Source organism: Actinia tenebrosa, unplaced genomic scaffold, assembly GCF_029948245.1.
Source record: "Actinia tenebrosa isolate PJP-AT-01 unplaced genomic scaffold, QUT_ActTen_1.0 PGA_scaffold15__27_contigs__length_11533743, whole genome shotgun sequence".
NCBI classification, from domain to species: Eukaryota; Metazoa; Cnidaria; class Anthozoa; order Actiniaria; family Actiniidae; genus Actinia; species Actinia tenebrosa.
The window spans coordinates 985,108-1,004,850 of NW_028292575.1; the positions used below are offsets into that span (position 1 = coordinate 985,108).

The 19,743-nt window shown below is 36.6% G+C and overlaps 1 protein-coding gene across 3 annotated transcripts; it reads right to left on the reverse strand.

Moving 5' to 3' along the window:
- Positions 1-332: 332 nt before the first annotated feature.
- LOC116290288 (uncharacterized) lies at positions 333-18,493 on the reverse strand. Of its 3 annotated transcripts, none has more exons than XM_089030249.1 (5): positions 18,159-18,493; positions 8,304-8,443; positions 3,589-4,413; positions 1,753-2,004; positions 333-1,266 (listed from the first exon to the last, which is right to left on the reverse strand). In XM_089030249.1, the coding sequence occupies exons 2-5, from the start codon at positions 8,400-8,402 to the stop codon at positions 1,231-1,233; spliced, it is 1,212 nt and encodes a 403-aa protein (XP_088886375.1). In that variant the 5' UTR covers positions 8,403-8,443; positions 18,159-18,493; the 3' UTR covers positions 333-1,230. The 3 variants fall into 3 exon arrangements, with proteins under 3 accessions (XP_088886375.1, XP_088886374.1, XP_088886376.1); XM_089030248.1 differs by lacking the exon at positions 18,159-18,493 and adding an exon at positions 12,459-12,577; XM_089030250.1 differs by lacking the exons at positions 8,304-8,443; positions 18,159-18,493 and adding an exon at positions 4,675-4,841.
- Between the last annotated feature and the right edge of the window lie 1,250 nt (positions 18,494-19,743).

Consider the following 19,743-nt stretch of genomic DNA (forward strand, 5'->3'; position numbering starts at 1 on the left):
TGGAGGGAGAGAGGGAGGGAGGGAGGGAGGGAGGGATGGGATGGATGGATGGGGGGTGGAGGAGGGATGGAGGGATGGAGGGATGGAGGGAGGGAGGGAGGGAGGGAAAAAGGGAGGGAGGGAGAAGAGGGAGGGATGGATGGATGGATGGGTAGATGGATGGAGGGAGGGGAGGGAGGGAGGGACAAAGGGAGGGAGGGAGAGGGAGGGAGGAGGGAAAAAGGGAGGGAGGGAAGGATGGAGGGATGGATGATGGATAGAAACTGAGAATCATAGAACGTTCTTGGACAACAGTTTATTATGATTATTTTATTATAATTCAGCTTGCATGTCTTTTTATTAATTGAGTATAATTTCAATAAGTTTTGTTTATTTTCGTTAACAAAAAAGGAATAATCAATTCAATTTTTCCTTTAAGCTTTTCATATCAATTGATGACATTTGATATCGAATGCTTTTTTTTTTTTTTTTGCTTTGGTTGATTTTGTTGGTTGGTAAAACTCATAGATTGGCTACATAAAATCATATATTTACAGATGCGTTTGATTTTATACACACTATTGTGCGCGATGGTTTGAGTCTCAGTCAACAAACGAGGGTCGCAACCTCGTGCAAGGGCGTATATTCTTACTCCTGTTTATCTTTTCAGTAATTTGCTGTTATTGGGCTACCTGTGTGCATCGATGTGTTCGATGGCATTTCGTCGAGCATGCGCAGTAAAAATGAGAGGTCTCTGGGGTTTCTTTCTTTTCCGTGCCCTCTCCTTGTCTTCCTCTTTCATCGTTCACCACAGGAAACCCAGAGAATAGTAAACAGGAAGACAGATGCCTTTGAGGTTAGAGAAGATAGGTATGCGACGTCCTCTTCGTCTGGCTCTACAACACCGCTTTTGAGCTTTGCACGAGCGCATAATTTTTTCACAATTGTAACTCTCCAGATTTTTCCCGATAGACAATACGTCTTATTTTTGTAATAGTCGTCCCAAACCTGACCAATATGCTTGATTTTCGCGCTCATTAATTATTCGCAAATATTATGAGGCTTAATGAATCCGAATATTGAAAAATCCTGGGTTCCAGATGCCCAGACTCTTCCACGCTAGCAAGACTGCGCGGGCACTGGAGCGAAATAAATCCTGCAACGAACAGCATATACGGTAATTTCCACTCAACACACTAAGCTTAAATAAACTCATTTAGTTAGATATGATGATAGATCTTTGTTGTTGCATTACGGGAGCTGCGCTCTTCTCTCCATGGCACGCGCCTAAAAAAGATAAAAACACAAAGAAATTTTGTAAACATGTTGTACTGTCCAGAAAAATGTGTAAAAATTAGCCAATCCTTGCTTAGGAAACCACTGTATTTATGGTTTGATGAAAGATTTCTCCACGCAAATTAAACATGAGAAACAAGAGAAAGTTTGTAAATGCGCGCGCAGAGAACGCGGGATAAATGAAACTTTGGATGCGCGCAAGACTTCATACATTAATACTCCCCAAAATATGAACACTGTTTATTTCTAATTTTGAATGCACGTTCTATAAAAAAACAACAGGTATCCCAACTCTATTTCTATTACTTATCTCATTTTCTAATGAATCCCCCTTTGAAAAGACGTTTCGAATCTCGTCTTCAGAGCCGGCGTTCCTGCTGGTCAGCACAAATGCCTAGGAGCACTGCTGGCCATTAGAAGCGCAGGCTCAGGAACTAGATTTACAGGCAAATTTCTTAAATAAATATTGTTCTGTACCTTGTATTGTTCCCATTCACTAGCAGTGCCCAGCTGCCCGTCCAGACTCTTTGAACGGAACCTATGCCGTGGAATCTGAAGGTTAACGTGCTTATCACGTGCTGGTTTCTTGTTTTCTTCCTCAGTATGTGGATGTTCTTCTTTGACGATTGGTAGAGCGCTGTTGCGTATTGCAGACATGACCGTAGGAAGCGATCCTCGACGCCTTTGGAGAAGATGTTTCGCGTTTTTGACAGCGGAAAGCGACTTCCCCTAAGGACATTGAATTGTAAGATTCCTGAATAAAATACCGGGAAAGGATGGGTGGGGAATTTCAATTGAAAATTCAGAGGTTGCAAGAAAATTAGGTAAAAGGTTAAACACAAGTTCTGGTACAAAGGTATGACTGTTCCTCATACTGTATAATTAATTCTATAGTTGGAGTTTTGGTGTCCTTCAACCAAAGATATACTTACTCAAACGGTTGTAATGGACCCCTTGCATGTGACGTCAAAGTTCCTCGATCTGGGGGACAAAACAAAAGAATTCCAATCTCTGAGAATTGGAACCCATTGTCTTGTCCCCCAGATTGAGCTGCATTCCAAAGTGCTGCAAGGAGTCTATAGAGTTTTTGCGCGATCCCATGACGGCAGACATCAGTAGGATGGGAGGAACAATACAATTATTTTACAGGACAAAGAATTCAATTCCCCAGAGCAAAGGGGGAATTCTATTGTTCTGTCATCTTACGTGGCCTCCGTCACGTGAGCATGGTAATACCTTTCATGAAAATTGAAGGATGTACTTCAACTAGAACACATCTGGATTCGCATAAACTCTAAAACTGCATTAGTTGCATAGACTTAGCTTTCTGTGCAATAATATCTGTATTACATTTGCGCTTTGTAATTTGGCCGTTTCGATTCGTATGGTAAAAACTTCAATGTCACATTGTGACATTACAACGTCGCATCGTCAAGCTCCACACTCTATGGTCAAACACGAATATCGAACTGTAAGACTTTAATGACGAAATGAGAAAGAGCAATAACGAACGCTAGACTAAGGGTGCACTTTTTTAAGATTCACACGTAAAAAAATTGTAAAACTCGAATTTTGGCGGAAATATAACGACCAAGATTTGCCGAGACGGCGCCCACTTCCTATGACGCAACGGAAGTGGAATTCGGACCATTTATATAATCCAGAGCAACTTACTATTGTTTTTAGCGTCGTTAAAAACAGGATCTTGGAGATGTGAAACTTAAGCTAAATGAGTTATGACAAAATTAATCTATTTGCGCAAGGACAAAGAGTTTATGTTTAAGTGCAGCAAAACATTTTTTCATCTCATTTTCTAATTGCAAATTGTCATCGTTATATACGACTTTGCGCGCGCAAATAACCGCGTGTCGTTTCCAAGCCCGTTTCCTAACACTACGCTAACAAAATTAAATAAATAAATCACTTTATTTAAGTGTCTAGTCGTTCTAGCGCTTTCGCACTAATTGGAGACACTTTTCACTCACACGCACTACCACTACATTAAATATTCTATGCAAATAACGCTCAACTCACATGTTGATTTTTAACAAGGGAGAAAACCGGAGAATCCGGAGAAAAACCTCGTAGAATAGGAGAGAACAACACATTAATCAAACTCAATTCGCATGTTGCGACCGCAGGGCTCGAACCAGCGACCCATTTGTTTCATATACATCCATGTAAATATTAGAAAGTCCAAAAGCAGCGCTTGTGATGTTAGATAAATTTAATGCCAACACTTAATTTCCATATGTATTCTCTAGTCATGGCTTGTGTATTCTATAATTAATCACATATATGTAAAAGCCTTACCTCAGCTGTGTTGATTAATGTTTGTTCGAGGTTTTTAGGTGCCGCACAAGGTTGCTCATCAATAAAAGACTCCAGCGACCCCTGGCTACTACTTCCACTGTTTTCAGATATAGTAATCGATGGCAGTTCCTGTAATTTTGGCCTTCTTGGGTTGGGTGCATTAAGCGGGGGTAATTTGAATCCTCCGCTTGCTTTTATCTTGATAAATGGAGAAACTGGCGTTGCAGGCGTCGCTGGCCTACTAGATGATCTACTACAGGTACCATTAACATCAATGGATGAGCTAGAGAATCCATGATTGGACTCCGGCATTGTCCATTGAACAGGGATTCGCTGTACCATTCCATCCGATGCTCGCCTCTGCGAGGAAATCCCTCGAAACCGTGGACTCATTAGAACGATGTCTTCTTCGCAAACGGAGAACTGATCTGAAGCCGCTAAAGTCGAACATGGAGAAAAAGGACGCTGTGCTACAGTCGAGTCAAAAGAATCTCTTTTTGTGTGCGAGTGACTGTAACAGAAGTACGACGGTTCCTGAGAATTCTGCTCAATGTCATAATGTCCAGAAAATCTTTCCAAATTTCTTGGTAAATCCTCAGTTGAGAGAGATCTTTTTGAAGCAATGTTTGGCAGTAAATCGGGTGTACTGTCAGCCACATTATCGTTATAGTCGATGCATTTTTCTTTGGTTCTTTTGAAAAAGCGACTTTTGAAAGGTTTTCTTTTATCGCAATCGTGACCGGACCGTGGATCCGGCGTCGTACTTGCAGTTTTGTCTGAGGTTGGTGATGATAATTCAGCATCTTCCTCGTCTTCTATTTCATCCTGTGGGCACGAAATGGTCAAGCAATCGTTAAACTTGTGAATCAATCTGCCTTTCTGATGCCCGCGGAGCGCTGTGTACATTTTGATCAATGTCTTCCTAAATATAGCTGTCAATATGTAGAGCGCTCAGGTAATGGAAGAATATAATAAGCAAAGTAAAATCATTCCCGGACATAAATCTGTCATCTGATCTGACAAATGGCAGAATCCCAGGCTTGAAAGATGGTCACACTTTCTATAAATAACTCCTGATATATTTACCATTGTAAATAGCGATATATATCGCCCGATAAATATGCCTTTTATATGCCCTCATATCGTTCAAAAACAAAGAGATCTTTTCCCTGAAAAAATCCCTGTAAAAGATATAAATATTAGAGCAGCTTACGCTGTGGCTGACAATTGAAAACACAAACTACACATGCACGGAATAACCGAAGCCATTGTTACTCTGAAAAATAAATTAATTTGTAGATTTTTTATATCTTTGTAAATATTGTCATAGAACTGGATGATAATTCAGGCTGATAATGATACAATGAGCAAAGTATGAATGAAACTTAATTTGCTGAAAGTTATTCATTTTGAGTAATAAAATATGAATCGACATTTCTACGGGGCCAGATTTTCTCGTAATTAAGCAAGAAAAAGGTGGATTTTTTGTGATGCTTGTGGAGTTCGATAATGTGTAATCGGTGCATTTTTTTTCTTCTTGTTTTCTTTTTGTCGAGTTCCTCCTGTCATTTTGCTTTCTTTTTTGATGTCTTTAAACCTTCATCTGTTTGAGTTGTTTGCCAGATAAAAATAGCGGAAAAAGATCTAGACAAAGGAGAAAACTTTGAGGAGTTGAGGAGTGCGAGTACATATATTTAGGTTTTGAATGTCTTTTTCCTGTAAAGATCAGTCATTCAAGCTGAGCACAATTCAGTCTAGAAATACTGAAGTATTTTTTAAACTGGTGGGCAATGATTTGCGCTCTATTCTAATCGTAACTGATAGAGTCGAGTAAGTTAGGTTCCGCCCAGGTGTGTTGGTTGGTATAGGTGCGAAGGGGAAATTCTATGGGAGCAGGAATCGGTGTGACAGAAAGAGAGAGAGAGAGAGAGAGAGAGAGAGAGAGAGAGAGAGAGAGAGAGAGAGAGAGAGAGTAGCAGTAGCGGTAACGTCTGAAGAGCAACGACAATAACTTAAACACAAAACAATAAATGGGACCAAACATCATCAGCACATTTGTAAGTTAAGGAAACGACGACAGCAGAAGAAGCAGCAGAAGCAGCAAGAACTAACAACAGCTTTCATGTTTTATACACTGAGTTTATATTTTTATATCTAGAATTTTAGTAAAGTATTCTGTTCTGTTGTGTGTGAATAGTGTATTGTAACGCATTTTTATTTCTGAATGAGAAAAAAGAGTTCCTTTTGTACTTCTATGTTTTCTGCTCCACCGCAAGAAGGTTACTTCCGCTCGACGACTGAAAATTATTTTTTGATCAAAACATTGTCAGTATTGTTCTGTACTTTGTCCAGGATGAGATGTTCTTATTTAAAAATAGCATCGCACTCTCTACGGGGATTCAAGTCAAATTTAACCGAAAAAGCTATTTTGGGTAAAGTAGAGTCTGTTAAAAATAATTGTATCCGGTATCCTCTGATAGACACTTACTTTCATCACGGCCTTTTCCGTCTCACACGAATTCAGTATATAAAACTCTGTCTTCAATAACGGAAGGAAAAAAAAAATTGTATATTTTTTATTGCTTTCATTTGCGAATAATTTAAACTTTTTTTGTTTTTTGGTTTTAATTTCACAGTGAATCAGATATTTTCTTTCACACAGAAGAACAGAAGAAGTGCCGGATTCACTCCCTGTCAGAAATTTTAGAACGATCGCCGCGCGATTTCTCGCAGAGAACGGGCTTATTACAATCGAACTAATCGCCGGATACAAATCATTGTGAAGATATCCTGTAGAATATGAGAATATGACGACGTGACAGGAACTTGCAAGACATGCCTTTTTTATCTTACCAAAATTTGTCTCGCTTTACCAAACTTCAAAGACGTCAAATGAGTTTAATTTGGAGGACAAAACAAAAGGATTTCAATCCCCTGATAATTGGAAACCTATTGTTGTGTCCTCCAAACTAAGCTGCATTCTGACGTGCTGAAAGGGGTCTATGTATTGAGGACGTTGAACGAGAATATTAATGAGAGGAACTGAATAAGAGTATCCGCAGGCAAATAGATTCGCTGAAACTGGGAGCACAGGTGGTCGAAGTTGAAGAGTATCCATTTAAAGCCTCGGAGATTACTTGGAATCAATAAATTAAATTTATCGGTAATTGTTAGGATTAGGATAGGATGGAGTTCATAAATTGGTGGTCGGAAGTGGTCGTAAAGAGGTTGAGCGTCGAGCTAAGACTACCAGCTATCTATCGGATCATAAGAGGTTTTATAGAGGTTTTGCACCATCACGTGATGACTAGCCATTTACATGAGAAAGAATTCAGTTTCCCAGGGAAAAACGACTAGCTATAGGTTGCTATCAATAGACGTCACTTCCGGTAATAGCTCTTTTTTGATGGCTTGTAGAATCCTGGAGGTTGTTTTGATCTCTTGTTTTCTGGTTTGATGTCGTGAAAATAGTCAAATGCAATAGTTTGAGGACTTATTTTGACATGTTTTGACTTAACATCCGCTAGTTGCCCCCCAGTCAACCGCTTGTTTGCCCCCCATTCAACTCCAAAATGTCACGTGATTGATAGTAAGCAATTGTTTGCCTCCTGTCATGGCTGCCATCACGTGATGGTGCAAAGCCTCTCTATATATAACTGTTATGATCGATCACTTAAAAATTGCATTGAAAAAATAAACAATAACGTGAGATAAGAGAAACGATATGAAGCTTTTTGTTCTTTTTAAACTCTCGATTCATCGCCATTCAATAAAAACAAAAAGATCTAACTACCAAAATATTTATATAAAGGCTGCGTGTTAATGGAATATAACAGTTTAAATTAAAATATGAAGTAAATATAAAACAACCTGCTGGTGAACTTGGCATACACCAATGGTTTCTCCTGATGGAGGTGTTGTATAAAGGACATCCGTTTTTCATGAGATTAAAACAAGGAAATTGAGCCGATAATGCGTCGATTTTGTATAGGTAGTGGTTCGATATCTCGTTTATTCATGATAATGAATTCTTATGTCTTTTGTTAACTGTGGCTTAGCTTTTAGTATTGAATTTTCTTCAGAATTTATTTCGTAGTCTTCATATATATTGATTTTATTTTTAATTTTCTTTTCTTATTTTTATTTTTCTTATTCCTTTTTTCCTCCATATCTTTTATTTCTCTCCTCTTAACTTTTGCTTTTAATTTTGTTTTATTCTCTAGTCTTTCATTTTCTCTTTCATTTTCTCTTTCATTTTCTCATTCTCATTCTCCTTTTTCTTTTTCTCTTTTTGTTTCCAATTCCATTTTACTATTTTTTACTTTTATTATTCTCATTTTTCTTCCCTTCCCCTTTATTTTCTTTTTCCATTTTTCCTTTCCTTCTCTTTTCTCATTCCCATTTTCTTTCCATTCAATTTTTATTTATTCATTTATTCTCCTCTTTTTCTTTCCCTTTCCTATTCTCTTTCCTTTCCCTACTTTTATTTTTCTTCGATTTCTTGCCGAGTCTTTTAAGTCAAGCAGATTCAACACAGTCAAGAAAGCGCACCACTGCACGAACATTAAAACACAACCCAGCACGTACTCTTTCAAACATACAAGATTCAACCAACAAACATCAATGACCATCACCACATACATTCATAGACTCTTTCTGTTTCGAAAATAAATACTAATATAAAAGAAAATTATTTTTAAAATGTAATGTCCTACCTCACTCGATTCATCTTGACTGGCAGAGTTGATAGCCATGGCTGAATGAACTCCTTCGAGCCATCTGTTAACCATTGGAATAAGCGATTCGACAGACATACTAATCCCAATAGTCTGGTATCCTACGACGTCGAGCTCAGCTGCAAAGAAAAAAGCCACGGGTCTATCAGCGTTCTATGTCTCTGACAAAATGCATGTATGATTATGATCTCACTGAAGTGAGTTCTATACGTCGGGCGGCAGATTAGTCGAATCAGGATTAAGCGTAAATTGAATTAATTTGAGTCGAGAAAACCGAAGTTCCGGGGGCGCGAAAAGATTAAAAAGATTTTCATTTTTCATTTGCGCAACGCGATTATAAATTCACCCAGCGAAACCAAGAGTGTGAAATAACAACAAAATTACTTTTTCTCTCTCTCTTACAGAGTATGTTTCATATTGCAGCGTGTTTATAACTGGAACTACGAGTGTTTTCCCCCAAGAGGCGAGACCAAATACTACTCGCCTTCAACATCAAGGTTAGTCAACGTTATGTTTACAATACAAGCAGCAAGGTGTTGACTTGAATCTCAAATGAGCTGTTCGTTATTCAATATGTGAGTTTATAAAATGACTTGAGATAAAGATGACTGATTTATGCCAATACCAATATGTAGCCGTATATATCGTAAACCTAAGGAGATTATGTTAATATTAACCGTGCCTCTATACTATAATGTATAAATTCACTCAATTAATCAATCGATCCGTCCGTCCGTCACATCCTCATCCATCCACCAGTAGCACTATTCCAGCGGTCACGCGCATGCGTAGACTCACCATTCTTACGATATTGCACGTGACGATAATATTAGAGGTCCAAGAAGACCCCTTCGAAGATAAACAAATAAGCCGAAATTAATTACCTGCTAGGGAACTAACGTAGAGCAAAATTATTGACTGTACGTCTAATTCTTTTTAGCGAAAAATCTATAATATTTTTTCAAAGATTCCAAAGATCTTTAAAAATGTAAAATACAAAGGCGGTTTATCACAAAATTTTCAGGAGGAAACGATAAATAAAACTTTTTTTTCAATGATTTGAAAGCTCTCTAAAACTGTATACGTAGATTATAAAGAGGTTTACAGTATAAAAGCGGCCTCAGTGCTTGTGCACTTTATTTTAAGAAATATTTAGACGTTTTGACTTGACTAAATTGAGATCTTCCAAGTGATTTAAGAACTGACTCCCTGTTGTTATGTTATATCTAGCACAGATAATTCATAATTGAACTGAGTAGAGTGCAATTTGTGATTAAATCGCACTGCTGGGAGCCAATCAGATTGTAGAGAATACCAGTTATTTCAGATGTTATTAAATGCTTGTTTGTTCTCTCCTGTGCTTAGAGGGTTTTTCTCCCTTCGCATAAATTAACTCATACGATTCGAATTCGAATTCCAATGAATAAAGAGCCACTTACTGTTAAATCTCTTTGATTTTTTTATTTATCCTTTTATTGATAGACAACAGCGCTAGTAAGAATATGATAAATATGAATTGCTATGTACTCTAGACAGACGTCTGGTGATGTGCCAGGTCGTCTAATGAGTGTGAAGAGAGCAGAGGAACTGATATTATAGCTGTGTGCTATATTTGATATTATGGACTACACCTAAAAGGAGGTGGTTTGACGTTAAATAATATATAGGGAATTTTAATCACATTTAGTTAATATCGTTGTGTGGATGTGGTGGAAGTACTATTTAGTATAGTCAGATGGTAGTGGTGGCAGTGGCAGTGGCAGTGGCAGTGGCAGTGGCAGTGGCAGTGGCAGTGGCAGTGGCAGTGGCCTCCTGGTTGCGCTCCTTTGGGGTTGATGCAACGGGTCCACATGGTATGTTTAGATCAGAATTTATATTTCTAGGTTACTTATTTTAATCAGTTTGTAATGCGCGTGTGAGCATCTCCCTATGTAATACGCGCAATATAAGTATTAAATTATTATTAACTTATAATTATTATTAGTGACAGTGGCAGTGGCAGTGGCAGTGGTAGTGGCAGTGGCAGTGGCAGTGGCAGTGGCAGTGGTAGTGGTAGTGGTAGTGGTAGTGGTAGTGGTAGTGGTAGTGGTAGTGGTAGTGGTAGTGGTAGTGGTAGTGGTAGTGGTAGTGGTAGTGGTAGTGGTAGTGGTAGTGGTAGTGGTAGTGGTAGAATTACGTTAACCATGAGCCTTTACTTTGGCGGAGCAAACTAAGAATGTAAAACCATGTTCAAGTCATACCTTGGCTATCGTGATCTAAGTCATTTAAAATCCACCGCCCTTCGGATCAACTAGACAAATATTTCATCCGCCCACTTGAGTTTGTAACATCCGCTTCGTTTTCACCAATATCACAAAAAAATATTGTCAAATTAAAGCTGACACGTTTACATTTGAATTCGGAAACATATCGTTCAATTCAATCGTTGTGGTGTGTATGCTTGGAATTATTTCCCTATATGATGATATGAATATTATCGATATTCAGTAATATCATTATAATAATCATTAATATCTATCGAAGAGATTCCAAATTTGCCTGCGAAATGTAATGGTAATAAAACGACAAATTCCATTCATTTCTTAAATTTATCGTTAATATTTTCCAAGAAAAATTATTTTCTTAAAACAAAATTACGGATATTTGCAGAGGATTTGATGTACACTTCTTGATAGGTTTTGGCTTAATTAATTAGTCTCGGGAATCAAAGCTTTTCTCAACAAAAATGTATGCCGTGACTAGCTCATCGATCCGCATCGTTCATCGTTGTTGAGCATAGATAAGCATGTATGGGGTGTGGTAGGGGTAAGGAATTAAATGTGTGTATGTGTGTGCGTGTGTATGGGGGGGGGGGGGGGGGTGTATTGGGGGGGGGGGGGTGCGAATGGCATGGCATCCACAAAGCTGATCTAACCATGCAGTTTTCAACTACTCTTAAAGAATGAACGCGGTGTTCTTCGCTACTTCGGCCAGTTTTCTGCAGCCGGATGAGAGAATCTTGTCTTGATTAGTGTTAATTGCCGGTACAAGTGTCTGTCGCGCCTTTATTTGTGATCATATCAGTATACATATACAGTGACATATACTCGTATCAGGATTCGTCTAAAGTAGGCAGAGATTTTCAAAAATAATCCTTATACATTCGGAATATTCACGAATTCGCATCGCATTCATAATTACGACATTCTCTAATAAAATGGATCGACATGATCTTTACAAAACATTTTAGTTTTCCTCTTTAAATCTCTCTTGTAAATCCTTTAATACCAACTCAGGTTCTTGTGTTCACTTTTGAATGCAAATTTCACGCGGTGAATATCAATTGGCAACTAAATTCTGCTGCCGGCCAAATTGTCTTCTTTTGCTGATGAATTTTGAATTTGTAGTAATTTGTGAATAGGATTATATAAGGAAAAAAGTAGGTAATCATTAGGATTGGGGTATACATAAAAGCGAACGAGTTTTTTTGCTCCACACACACCAAAAAAAGAAAAAGAAAAAGAAAAAGAAAAAAGAAAAAGAAAGAAGAGAGAGAGAGAGAGAGAGAGAGAGAGAGAGAGAGAGAGAGAGAGAGAGAGAGAAAGGAAAAAACAACAGCAAATAAATAAATAAATAAATAAAAAATAAAAAAAGAAAGAGAGAAAAAATACCTTTAATTTAAAAAAACAACCCCTGCGTCGACAGAGTATTTATTCAGCTTATATTGAAAAGACAAATTATTATATATGATCAAGCAAAACGGAAATGAACGTATTCAAAATCCTTACTATTTGTTTTGATCCATTTTTTATTACTGAATACGTACATATTTATTTTTATATTATTTATATTTATACTTCAGTTCTGAAAAGCAGAGTTTATATTTTTTGAGCCATTGCCATTATTTATAGAGCAAAAAAATTCTATATATTGAGGAATGAGGCATCGAATTTTGAAAAAGATCTGGTCAGCCATAAAGGGGAAAATGTTCGCTTTCTTGTTTTTTTTTTAAAAAGTAACTTAAAACTCAGAGGACTTAAAGCTGGTCTTCAGCGAGTTTCCCTTAAAATATATAGGAAGTACAACCGTCACTTTGTGAACATTCCCTTTGGGAAGTTTTTGCTCACAAACAACATCAAAAATATTGATACGTACCTGATATGAATGTTTATCTTCATTAAGTAAACAGCGATTTAAGAATTCTGTTTTGTTGTGAAGCAGCGGTAAGGCTCCAAGCTTCTCAGTCACTCGAGATATCTTTCTCTGTTATCCTCTGACTGAATACGGAATAATTTTCTCAATTATGGACTATTTGACGAATCAAATATACTTCCTTAATATATCATTCACTCATTTATGATAAGGACTTCAAACAGACAAGGGATAGTGACATTTAAACTTGACTATTATAAAATGGGAAAACGATTCTTCATTCTGCAGAAAAACAATAACGATATTCTAGAGAGCCACGCAAGATGTATCGATTATCGAGGGTCACTTTGATATTTTAAGAAAAACGAAAATTAAAACATGAGTTTTATTCCTTATCTTTGATCATTTTTTAAATGAAATCTGACCCGATATAAAATTGTTTTGGAATTGTCGTCTAGCTATTTCATAAAATCCGAAGCTCGAAGAGCTTTCGGTGACGCTTTTCTTAAGTATGGCATCAGAGAACGACTCATTTTAATCAGAGAACAAAATCTAAAGTGTATGCCAGTGATTGAAATTTATGGTTTTTTTGTTTTGAATAACTGCTTGGATTTTGCGCTGTTAAAGTTCCGTTTTATTGCCTCCTAAGCTATTGTTTTTAGTGTTTTAATAACCTCAGTAAATTTCTAAGCTTTGATCGTTACCGGCTAAGACGATTGGATTGCTGGTAGGGGAGTGAAAAAACAAAACACACGGCGGCCATGTTGGATGATATTACAAATGATCATGAATTCATTGACATTTATTTTGGTTAAATCCATCCAAGATGGCGGTTATGACTTCACGTGCAAACAAAGATTTCCAAACGATTTCAACTATCTATCTTTTAGACTTGAAAGAAAGATGAAAACCGTTTAAAGAAGTGTTTTGGCGCAGCAGCCAGCAAACAAAAATTCGGTGTCACAATACTTTACAGATTAAAAAGAAAAAAAAACAAAAAACAACTGCACGAAATTGAAGCTATAAAAAAGATCAAGGAGTTTAAATCTATTTAGAGGCTGGAGGCTATTGATATCAAAACAAGAAACAATAGACTAAATTAAAATCTTGATCAATCTATTTCGAAATGAAATGTTGCTTGAGGGCTCTAAGGGAGGGTCATACTGAGATATTGTCACCGAATTGCATCATGGGTCAAAACACTAAAGGTATAATTCAACTTGAATCTAAAACCTTAGATCTTTTCAAAAGGATTTTATGTTGTTTTTTAAAAATATTTTGTCTGCAAGCTAAGAAGATTTTTCATATTGTATACGATTATCTAGATCTTTGAATAATAAATATTTCTGTCACCAAGAAGGAGTATTAGCTTTATTAGCCACGCACAACGAGGTTGAGGAAAAACGCTACGACTCGAGTCGTAGGATGGTGCGTGTTGTATACGATAGTTGTAGGCGAAAATCGTACCGTCTAAACCGGCCTTTAGGGGACGAAATAGACGCAATCTGTGAAAAATGCCCCCTAAAATAGTCCCACAATGAAATGAAATGCCAACGCGTTCTAAGATTGAGTTTATACGTTCGATATATTTCAATCTAATGATTAGATCCAGTCAAAGCCAGAAAACTTTAGACAGGAATCTGCGAGAATTCGACTTAAAACATTTTAAATAATCTATTGCGCAGCATGTCAGAAATATCGTGGCCCACGGGAAGTGATAAAACCCCCGCGCAAGGCTTACTAGCTATTCTGGAGAAAAAGTCTGACAAAATGTTGGAGAGAAAGTATCCAAGAATGGCAATAAAACCGCCAAGTATGTATAATTTTATTTTGCATTTGGTTTTCTATAATATAAACCAACAAAAAGATATTTTTCTTTAATTCATGCATGAAGTTTGTCAAACCAACTCAGAGTAGAAGACTTTCTAGAACTTTGCCTGAAGAGAGCTGACCTTCTTTAAGCACTAAACAAAACTGCTGAGAGCCATTAGCTACAATTACTACACTTTCCTCTCACATCTGGGGTCTCGGGTTGGATTCCCGGACTCCCAATCACATTTATATTATATATTCAATTATATATAATTATAATAATAATAACAATAACAATAATAATAAAAATTATAATTATTATTTTTGTTATTGTTATTATTATTATTACTATAGAGCTTGTTTTCCGGTTTCATGTGCCAGTGGTTTGCGATGAAAGCATTATATAGTCCAAAGGGCAAAAGCCGGAGCAAAGCCACAAAGAGATCACTCACAAACAACTCAACATGAGAAGATAAAAGCTTGGCATTGAGGGTTTTATGGAAATACTTTATCTAGTTGTGAAATTTTAGAAGCTTCTCGCTATAAACATGTGTAGGGCGCTCTTGAAGTTGTAGAATGACCAGGTTTAAGGTCAAGTTTTGGATCTAAACAAAGCATTTAATTGATTAACCAGAGTATTCGGCTTGTGAACTGAATTTATGATGAACCGAGATTAGAAGAAAACACACGTAATGAACGAACGAGCGAACGAACGAACGAACGAACGAACGAAATTAATAAATGACATGTAAACCAATATCACATTAAATATTTACGAATTATTTGCGACTTCACCATTATTAAAGTCGATAAATGCTGAGCCCTCTATGCCTATTCAGTCTTATCTCTATTATACATGAGAACCTTTACTAAATTCCGACATCTTAACAAGCAATGAGTTGTGGAAGTACTGTGGATATTTCTTCATAGTATCAGTCAGATCGTGCGCTTACAAGAAGGTAGAGTGATCCATTAGTGCAAGGAATCAAGCTGGAGTCAAGTCTTTTGTTTTCTAGAGTCTTTCCAGCCATGCATGCTCTGGCTTAGATCAGGCGTTGATCTGTGAGCTATGCCCTGACTTTGTTCAGCCCAGAGGTTGTTTCAGGGTTCGATCTGTGAGCTAGCCATGCCCTGACTTAGATCAGCCCAGAGGTTGTTTCTGGGTTGGATCTGTGAGTTAGCCATGTCCTGGCTTAGATCAGCTCAGATGTTCAAACCAATATCAGAGCATGGACTGAATTTTTTTATCCAAATATCGAGCAGCCAGAAGAACCACTTTATCCAAGATTGCTGTGATGGATTTTATATCTAAGATACTCGAAAAACCATTCAAGAGTGCATGAAAACGAAAATAATGAATTAAGAGCTTTCGTGTTGGAACGCTTTCGCTTTTCTTTGCATATTTCTTAAAATCCTATTAAAAATTCTACACTTAGAAAAATGTATAGAAAATTAAAATCGGCACTCTTTCAACTGACTTCTTTTAGTCCTATCATTAAAGAAATGTTCTTGTTTTTAAAATATCAAAATATATGATAATCAATAGAGCGTGGCGAGGTTTCTGGATGAAGAACAGAGTTACTTACGTGCGTTTTTTTGATGATTTGACTTTGTCTCTGCCAAAAACGATCCTGACGCATTTGTTGACCAAATTTGCCAGCGAAAAGTTTAAACAGCTTAGTACATCAAGTGATATGCCGAAAGCGGTCAGTGTCACCTTTTTCTATTTTAGCAAGAATTAAAATAACTCCATTGTAGGAATTAGCTAAACAAAAGAGAGATTACCACGAAGAGCGTAATTGTTCAAGTACCTTGAGAAGCCCTTCGAGAAAAACCCATTAACTCAACACGAATGAAACACAAACAAATACCATCAACGAGTTATTGTTTAGTTATGTAAATCTTCATATTACACCTTTTGCTGTTCCAGAAAATGTACATTCATTTGAATGTACTTTCATCAACACCACAAGTAACATCATTAGCGCGGATCAACTTTCAATAACGACAATTGAATATGCGTGTACATTTATAGGCATCAATGGACAATCAATAGCGCGTTCGTACATTCATATGCGCGGAATGTATTTTCTTGTACGCGAAATTCAACTTCAATAACACCAAATGACAGACAATTGCATTTATGGACAATCATTTACCCAAAAGTGAAAATTCATTAGTGCTATTAGCATAATCATTGACAATCTATAACGCGCTTGGACAATCATGAGGATCAACGTTATATTCTATAGCATGGTTCGACAAACATTTGCATGATTCGAATAAACAATAAGAGAAATAAAACAATCATTAGCGGGTTTTTTTTAAAATCACTTTAATACATATAAAAAACTCAGGAAACTGCCTCCATAATAGCGGCTTCGTAGGAGAATAGCAATTAGCTCACTTAAAGCAGCAATTAAAGCCGACATCAGCCGTTCAGAGGATCCAACAACATACGAACTATTGGGCTGAGGCAAGACGACAAGGGATTGCTCTAGGTCTCTACAGAAAGCAGTTGCTAATGGAAGGGTTCCAGAGAAATGTGGCAACCATCACTATCGCTAAATGTGATCAGTGGTTCAGATATATGCAAACGTATTTGCCACGATGTATAAATGGCGAAGAAATTGAAGGCTAAAATAGTTTTTTTTTTTTTAAATCGCTAATGATTGTTTTATTTCTCTTATTGTTCATTCGAATCATGCAAATGTTTGTCGAACCATGCTATAGAATATAACGTTGATCCTCATGATTGTCCAAGCGCGTTATAGATTGTCAATGATTATGCTAATAGCACTAATGAATTTTCACTTTTGGGTAAATGATTGTCCATAAATGCAATTGTCTGTCATTTGGTGTTATTGAAGTTGAATTTCGCGTACAAGAAAATACATTCCGCGCATATGAATGTACAAACGTGCTATTGATTGTCCATTGATGCCTATGAATGTACACGCATATTCAAATATCGTTATTGAAAGTTGATCCGCGCTAATGATGTTACTTGTGGTGTTGATGAAAAATGAATGTACATTTTCTGTTAATGAACGGCAAAAGGTGTATATGTTCCTAAATTATATAACAAAACATTAGAATTTTTACATTTTTTCAATAAATATTATTAAAAAATGAAAAAGAATTATTATTATTTTTTGGCGACAAAAAGGATTTTGGTGACAGCGCTAATCTGCAGGTAATTCTAGTGGCATGTTGTCAAAAATGGTGAAACATGAAACCAAATTCTTGCCTAATTCAGCGACTTTACTATAGAAGTATTCAAAATGAATTGAGTAAAAACTTTATTTATTAGTCCTAGATTTCAAAACAATTGCTTTCAAAAGTTTTTTTGCCATGCTCAATTGTGGACGATGCTAAAATTCTCTAGAACTTGTTTTTTGAAATATTTTTATGAAGTTTTCAGCAAAACATGGAAGCGATATTATAAATGAATTCTTTTACTATTTGTCTTTTTTCAATTCGATAAATGCAAAGCGTAATTTCAAAAGAAAATATGGATGGAGAAAAATTTCATAAAATAACAAAAGCAACAAACTTTGACAGCTTACCAAAGCTTCTTAATCTAAATGTCTTTAAGAAGATTTAGTGATTTTCTAAAACCCTGCCTTTACTATTTACTTCAACCATAGCACGTAAAGTAGAATGCATATGAGATAAATTTATCTAAAAAATATCTATTCGTGGGAAAATTTACATTTTTTGGAGATGATGGTTTTTAGGTTTGCACCTTCGTTAGTTTTAAGCTTTGACCTGTAAAATGGCCGGTCTTAAAAGAATTATTTTAAGTCTTAAAATCCTTTTATTTTGATGTTAAGAATGAAGGAACTTTAAGCTCAGTACGCCTTTTAAAAACTACTCGGCTTTACCCACCTTTCTTGTTGGAGCCAATTAATTAGGACCAGTCAGTAGTGGCCAATGTCGATACTCGTGCAAAAGAATACGCCAATATCTTACAACAGCGTCATCATGTCACCTCTTGGGCTACATACTATGCCAGCGACTGTGTAGTTCGACATTTAAGCTTTAAATCTTGTTGGAAAAGACTTTTGAAGATCAAAACATGACCCGATGTATCATGGCGGGCTGCGAGTCTGTTGTTTTAAGCTCTTGAAGTATAGTTGTTATTGTCTTCGATACCCAAGAGAGGCTAAATTTGAAAGCTATAGTACGGCGCCTTTCTGTTTGGAGACACTGAGCATTGTCACTTCGTTCTTTGAAAAGAGAATGATTGAATTTAGAATAGAATTATAAATTAAAATCATTTTTTTCAAACAAGTTAACCATGCTCTTAATTTGCTTGCAATCAAAATGGCTTTCAAGAGTCTTATTCAAACTCTTACAATAACTTTATTTTCGACTGAAGGACGTTTTGTGCCTTTTCTCGTCAATCCATATTTAGCCAATAGGTCCTTTGATAGTTTTACCGTCAAGTTCCACCTTACACAATAGCAACACAATTACTATAGCTATTTTTAGACGTATTGAGTAAAAAATAAAAATAATTAAAAAAATAAAAAAAATTAGAAAAAAAAAAAAAATCCAGCTCATTCTCGTTGTTACGAGCACGTACATTTTGGCTTAATCTTCGAAAGTTGGGCTAAATTCAAACTCATTACGCCTCTTTTCTCGACTTTAGTTCTTCTAAGCATGTGCCGTGGGTGTATAAAGTGTGATATAACAAGTGTATACTAATGTTATAAAGTCAATACGTAGCTTTCCGTGGAATAAAACAAACAAGGGTCTCAAGGTACATGTACGTGCGCTCGCTCGGCCATCCATGGATTTGTTCCAGGAAAAGCAATCGAGCAGAGCGATGAAGGACTCTAACCCATTAGACCCAAACCCTAACCCTAACCCAAGCCCCCGAAACACGCCAAAAAACCGCAACCTTAGGTTTATTACGGAATAGTGCCATTTCATGTAGTCTTACGAGAAGTAGTAAGGGTATCTTCGCTGGGACTTATTATTGCTGGTTTTCAATGATTCCCAAGAGAATGAAATAACAAAAGACACCGTTGTCATGTTGGATGATATAACAAGAGAGAGTGATAATAAATTGTTTGTTAAGTTAATTCCGCTGTGAAAACGCTCAATAACTAAAGAAAAAGAATACTTATAGCTTATCAGTTTAATCCAGTTTAATGCATCTTCCCATTCTTCAAACTTTCAAGCATTAAGACGATGATTTCACTCTAACAAGTAAATAGACTCAAACTTGCTGACTAGATATTCCACTAGTTATGCAAAGTTCCAAGGGCTTGGACGGTGTATTGTTTTCTTGATATCCACTGATCCCGCTCTAAGCGGCGTCTTTAGCTCCAACTGTAGAAGTGATCTCTATTCTGATAGCTAAATTATAAGCATAAATATTTTCAAACGCGTTTTTAAATAAACAATAATATGTCTAATATCATACCTTAGTTTGGTCTTCCTACGGTACCGACTTCTCTTGCTG

Bases quoted from the DNA above. Each gene is read 5' to 3' on its own strand.
- LOC116290288 (XM_089030249.1), bottom strand. From the start codon at position 8,402: ATGTCTGTCGAATCGCTTATTCCAATGGTTAACAGATGGCTCGAAGGA. The intron at 4,414-8,303 runs GTAGGACATTAC...TCGTGCCCACAG, and splicing joins GTCAAGATGAATCGAGTGAG to GATGAAATAGAAGACGAGGA. The intron at 2,005-3,588 runs GTAAGGCTTTTA...CAATGTCCTTAG, and splicing joins CATTAATCAACACAGCTGAG to GGGAAGTCGCTTTCCGCTGT.